Source organism: Vicia villosa, linkage group LG7 (assembly GCF_029867415.1).
Source record: "Vicia villosa cultivar HV-30 ecotype Madison, WI linkage group LG7, Vvil1.0, whole genome shotgun sequence".
Classification (NCBI taxonomy): domain Eukaryota; kingdom Viridiplantae; phylum Streptophyta; class Magnoliopsida; order Fabales; family Fabaceae; genus Vicia; species Vicia villosa.
The window spans coordinates 132,336,737-132,343,488 of record NC_081186.1 but is presented as its reverse complement, the minus strand read 5'-3'; the positions used below and the strand labels follow the sequence as shown (position 1 = coordinate 132,343,488).

At 23.9% G+C, this 6,752-nt stretch overlaps 1 protein-coding gene across 1 annotated transcript; it reads left to right on the top strand.

Annotated features, from left to right (window-relative positions):
- Positions 1-5,276: 5,276 nt before the first annotated feature.
- On the top strand, positions 5,277-6,702 carry LOC131620210 (NAC domain-containing protein 19-like). Its single transcript, XM_058891214.1, has 3 exons — positions 5,277-5,717; positions 5,803-6,039; positions 6,223-6,702. Exons 1-3 carry the CDS (start codon positions 5,277-5,279, stop codon positions 6,700-6,702), a joined length of 1,158 nt encoding a protein of 385 aa, XP_058747197.1.
- Positions 6,703-6,752: the final 50 nt, after the last annotated feature.

The following is a 6,752-nucleotide window of genomic DNA, read 5'->3' as shown; positions in this document are numbered from 1 at the left end:
GTGGGCCAACTTGCCAAGCAAATTGCGGCAAACCAATCAAGTTCATCTTTTTCTGCAAATACTGAAGTTAATCCTAAAGAACATTGCAAAACAGTGGTGACTAAAACTGAACCTAAGGGAAGTAATGGACAAATTGAAGAAGATGAGGGTAATGATGAAATAGAGGTTGTAGTTGAAAATCAAAAGAAGGAAAGTGAAGAAGATGAAATTATTGCAGAAGTAGAAAAAGAGACGACGAAGAAAAAAAGTGAGAAAGTGGAGAAAAGGAACAATGGGAGAAGAAAAGAGTGCCAAGGAAAATATGGCAAACAATGTGATTCCAAATCAAAATCTCCCATATCCCCATGCTCCGTCAACGAAGGAAAATGAAAGGACATATTTAAACAACTTCATATAAATATTCCATTTACCGAAGCATTGGAGCAAATGCCTAAGTATGCTAAATTCATGAAGAATATTCTCACAAAGAAAAAGAGGTACACAGATGAAGAGACAATTTTGCTTGATGCCCGTTGTAGTGCTGTAATCCAAAAAACTACCCCAAGAAAGGAATCTGATATCGGACGAGTCACCTTGCCGGTAACTATTGGAGGTATCTACACTGGTAATGATTTGATTGATTTGGGGTCTATCATCAATTTTATCCTTTTATCCATTGTCAAAATATTGGGGAATATTGTGATGAAGCTACTAGGATGACTTTGCAACTAGCCGATAAGTCTATCACTTCACCGTATGGAGTTGCTCAAGACATGCTAGTAAAGGTGGACAAATTCTTGTTTTCGATGGATTTTTTGGTAGTTGACATGGAGGAGGATCGTGATGTACCATTAATTTTTGGAAGATCATTCATAAAAACCGTCTGAATGATGATTGATATTGATAATGAATTTATAAACTATAAACTCAAAAATATTCTTACCAAATAGAGCATTAGTATGTAAAATTATTAAAAATACAATATAGTTTTAAAGAGATAAATTTTGAAAGATAAATTTTAAACTTTATTGTTTATCATTTTCATTTAAATAAATAAAATTATATTAGAAATTTTATGCTAAAATAAAAAAAAATAAAAAAAAAGCGAAAAAAGTTATTCTAGACACAAGTGACAACTTTACCATATAAATTTGTCCGTAATTAAACATCTATTATATCTTTCCATTATTAACATCTATTGTATCTTTCCATTATTAACCTCTATCATATATTTCTATATATTTAGGAAATATCATTAGAATCTCTACCAGGAAAATAAAATATATTTAGTAAAATTAGAATAGATGTTGTGTACTGCTATAAAATTATTTTACTGTCCACGTCAATTATTGGTATCGGTTTAATTTTGTTTAATTTTAATTTTTTTTAGACAGAGTTTGAAATTTTATTGGTATCTGTTTCTTGATATTCACCTGATTTGCTATTTGTGATCATTATTGTGTCTAAATTTGATGATTTGTTCATATTTTTTATTTTTTTTATTTTCTTCTACATTTTTTAGTCATTTTTTTTAGTAAATAATATAAATCTAAAATAGATAGAAAGTAAAAAAAAAATATATATATATATTTATATGTGAATATGAACGTTTTTTAAAATAAGGAGATTAAAAGATAGTGCGATAAATTGCATCCAATTTTTTTTATCTAATTATAAATAATTTTGATAATTATAGTGAGTAAAAATAATTAAAAAATGAATGAGTTTATTCATTTATTTTTATTAAAATTAAATTGAATTAAAAAATAAAAATAGAGAACAAAATAAATCTATCTAGACTTTGATTTTTGTTCAATAATTTATAACTTTTGATTTTGATTTTCATTATTTATAATTTAGATTCACTTTCTTATTTTATACAGGTTAATAAAATATATTGTTGATCATGATTTTTTTAACAATGTTATTTTTATAAATGTGGAACAAATATTTTTCTAATTAATGTCAAAACAAAAATAATATTATTCTAAATATTTTAATAAATGGTATTATTGGTATATACGAGAAAGAAGATACTACTGATTCAAATATTTTTATAAAATTAATGATAATAATAACTTAATGGTCTCCATATTAAAAAATTTAATGAATACCAATTTATTGAAAATGAACAAATCAACAATGATAATAATAATAATTGACTATTAATAAAATAACAAATCAATAATGATAATAATGATAGTTAACTACTAATAAAATAACAAACCGTGAAAGAGAACAAAACATTACTTTAATAGAGAGAACAAATTTATAATTTATTTAATATTTAAAAAATAATGCCAAAAAATTTATAATTTTTTTTACTTAAATAAATTTTAATACTTCATAATTAATTCTAAATTTCTTTTTTACTTAGAATATTTAATTCTTATTATTTACGTTGACAACTAGTAATTAATTGGATTCTCCCAAATTATAAAATTATTAAAAAAATATAAATTGATAGTTTCAGAATTATTTAAAACTATTTTTCAGTATCAATATATATATAAATATATATATATATATATATATATATATATATATATATATATATATATATATATATATATATATATATATATATATATATATATATATAACTATTTTTAATTGTCATTTCATAAATAATATACCTTTATTAATTAGATTTTATTTACTTTTTTAAATATAAAATTGTCACATTTATTTACTAATATGTAATAATAATTCCTTATTAATAGATTAAATGTATACTTTAAAACACAACCGTTACAAAATAAATGCATAAAATTTTTTGTAAAATAAACACAATTGTAAAAGTTCACTAAATATTCAGAGATAAAATGGTAACATTTATACTAAAAATTGATATAATATTTGTTTCAACAAAAAAAACATGAGACAATTATGATGTATGGAAAACACAATTTTCTTATGAAAAACATGAGACAATTATGAATGATAAATTCATACTATATTTTTGCATATATAAATTCATAATATTTTAATTTTATATCCATATCATATTTTTACAACTTATCAAATTCCATTCTCAAAAACTTTTTCTTTTAATTTTTTCAGCAACAATTGTTATTTGTCCAAGATTTATTAGAGATTCCTTATAAAACTTAACTGTGATTACATTTATTTTCTATTAGATGATAAAATCATATAATATCAATAGAATTGAATTTACAATACACAATAATTTAAAAATTATAGGCATGTCCAAGAGGCCGAACCTATTTTTGTGACGAGCCGACAAAATATTTACTTAAATTGAACCGATATTATATGTTTAATGACTTCTAAACTATTATAGCATTCAATCCATTAAATCTAATCAAATTATTAAACCAATATATTTTTTTTTTGATATTTTTTATTTAAGGAGTTAATTTTTTATAAAACTTACACAAATTATTAGTAAATTAGAAATGCCCAAAAAGTTTTATAATTTACAAAAAAAAAATTAGTTCAATTAACTTTTTTATGTATACTATTAATAACAATGACATTTTATCTATACAATAGTAATTTTAATATAAGTAAAATTTTTAAATTATAAATGTTTTTAAAATATTATTTTTACTTAGAAAATATTTATCCCGTGCCTCGCACGGGTCTAAATACTAGTTTTTACTATATAGTATTACTCTTTAGATAATGATTATTAATTTTTTCCTTTATTAAAATATTTAAAAACAAATAAATAATTAATTAAAAAAACAAAATAAGAAAATGAATAATCCAATTGGATTTAAAAAATTTAAAAAGAAATTGAAAAAATAAAATATAAACATAAGTAATCCACGTGGATTTAAAAAAATATAAAATAAAATAAAATAATGCCACGTAGACGTCCTAGTTGGACATAATAATTTTTTTTTGGGTGAAATAGTGAATTTGGGGGCTTTATTGATGGAATTTGAATATTACAAATGGGTGATAAATAAAATTTTTTATAGTAACTAAAGCGAATTTCGTTAATATTACAGGGAGACTTTGTAAAAATTATTTGATAAAAATAGCAGGGTACTGATAAGCTAACCGATAATTTATATCTTATGACCGATAGCTGATGACTTATAGTTTATAATTTATATATGATGATTGAGACTGATAGCCGATAATATAATTGAAGTGTTTGGTAAAATTAGCGGTTCAAATAATTTATAAATGTAAAATGACATAAAATATATTTAATACTTAATTATTTGTTAAAATAATAAAGATAAAAAAAGAAGAAAAAAATTATAAACTATAAGTTAAAACGCTATTTGAAATACAAATAAAAAATAAACTATAAGCTCATGATAAAAAGGTGTTATCAAACATGTCTAAATTGTTATAGAAACAAATTTAAATTATCATATGAATTTATAAACTATAAACTCAAAAATATTCTTACCAAATAGAGCATTAGTATGTAAGATTATTAAAAATATACACCATAAAATAGTTTTGAAGAGATAAATTTTGAAAAGATAAATTTAAAACTTTATTGTTTATCATTTTCATTTAAATAAATAAAATTATATTAGAAATTGTATGCTAAAATAAATAAAAAATAAAAAAAAGTTATTCGAGACACAAATGACAACTCCACAATATAAATTTGTCCTTTTGAGTAATTAACATCTATCCTATCTTTCCATTATTAACATCCATCATATCTTATCATATATTTAGGAAATATCATTAGATCTCTCTACAAAGAAAATAAAATATATTAGATTAAATGACTTACACCTCTAGTAGCGAGATTTAAAATTGGATTACTCCTATCATATTAAAATTGTAAGTTTTTTTGCCCCCTAAGAGAGAAAAATACACCCTGTAAAATATTTTTTTTGATTTACCGCCCTCGTTTTTACACGCTTAGGGGTGCCCAAATATTACAGGGGTAAATCAATTTTTTTAAGGGGGTAAATCAAATCTCGCTACTATTACAGGGGTGAAAGCCATTTAACCCAAATATATTTAGTAAAATTAGAATAGATGTTGTGTACTGCTATAAAATTATTTTATTGTCCACGTCAATTATTGGTATTGGGTTAATTTTAATTTTTTTTAAACAGGGTTTGAAATTTTATTGGTATCAATTTGATATTCACCTGATTTGGTAGTTGCTATTATTATGCTAAAACCAAATCAAATTAGATTAGGTTAGATTTAAATTAGATTAGATTTAATTTGATTCAACTTTAAATTTAAATTATTTTATTTAAGAAGATCTTTTGTATTTTTTATATATGGTTTCTGTTTTGAGCTTATTCACTTGACATTCGTCTTCTATTAAATTTCAAATCATCATGAATGCTCTCAATTCTCGTTCAAACAAAGATTTCATGCCAACCGATGATGAACTTCTTCAAAAGTTTCTCTACAACAAAATTAACAACAACCCAATTCCCGATTATCTCAACATTCTCGAACATGATTTATTCGGTACTAACCAAAATCCGTTGGATATATGGAATGAATTTGAAGCTTCATACTCATATGGTGGAAAAGACCTATATTTCTTTACTACCTTAAAGAAAAAATCTGCTACAAGCACACGCTCCGTTCGCACTATTGGCAATGGTAATTGGGAAGGTGAAGACACCGGAAAAAATATATTTGCCAAAGACACGAACCAACTCCTCGGTTTGAAAAAACGTTTTCGTTTTGAGAAGAGTAACACTCCTCAAGATGGTGGATGGATCTTGCACGAATATAACCTTGACAAATCTTTGATTAACAATACTCCGGTAAGCAAATTTTATGTTAAATTATTAGTTTGTGTTAACATTAATTAGGTTTAAGCCTAACTAGTGTTAATATATTTTTTGGCAGGTCAACAATTATGTTTTATGCAGATTTAGAAAGAATTTGAAATCTGAATCACAAAATACACATGCAAAAGCAAGTATAGCTGATCAATCAAATTCTCATTTAAGAAAAATTTCAAGAATAAACAATTGTTGCGCGAAAGAGAGTAAAGAAAAAACTATGATTCCTAAAGAAAGACAACCTATCATCCCTAAACAAGAAGAACCTGGCACTCCTAAACAAGTTGAATCGGTCATATCAGTAAGATTTTAATAATATTATATTGCTTTATTAACAATTAATTATCAATTGATTTTATGCATATTCAAGGTTTTTATTATTTTAAAAAATATAATCATATTTGTTTTTTCTCTCTCTTTTTTAGAGGAATAGTCACAAATTATAATGTAGATTTATGCTTTTTTTTTTATTGTTGTTACTTAGGAAAATAATGTTTCGGTGAAAAAATATATTATCTATGAAGAAGCAATAACTCAATCAAATGATGGAGACAAGAGGATGTACGAGGATGACATAAAGTTTGTATATAATGCAGAAAAAAGAAAATGCATAAGTACATGGCTAGAAGAGAAAAGATTTTCTGAACTAAGATTTCTTGGAGAAAATATTGCACAAAATCCAAAAAATCAAGTTGATAGGAGAAATAGCAAAACTAAGGTGGTTGAAAGAACTAAGCAAATAGAGTGCAATTTTAACAAAGAAGATGACAATAATATCATCATGAATAAAGAAGAAGGAGAAGAAGAAGAGGAATATGATAATGATGAGATGTCTTGGCCTGAATTATTTGCAAACAATCTATTGGAAATTAATGAAGGAGAAGAGTTCATAAAAGAAGACGATATTGAAATGCTTAACAATAGTTCTCATAAGAATTTTTTGTTGGAAAATAAGATTATGTAAAGTTAACCGTAATAGTAAATATTTTCTTAGAATTAATGGTAGCTATTAGG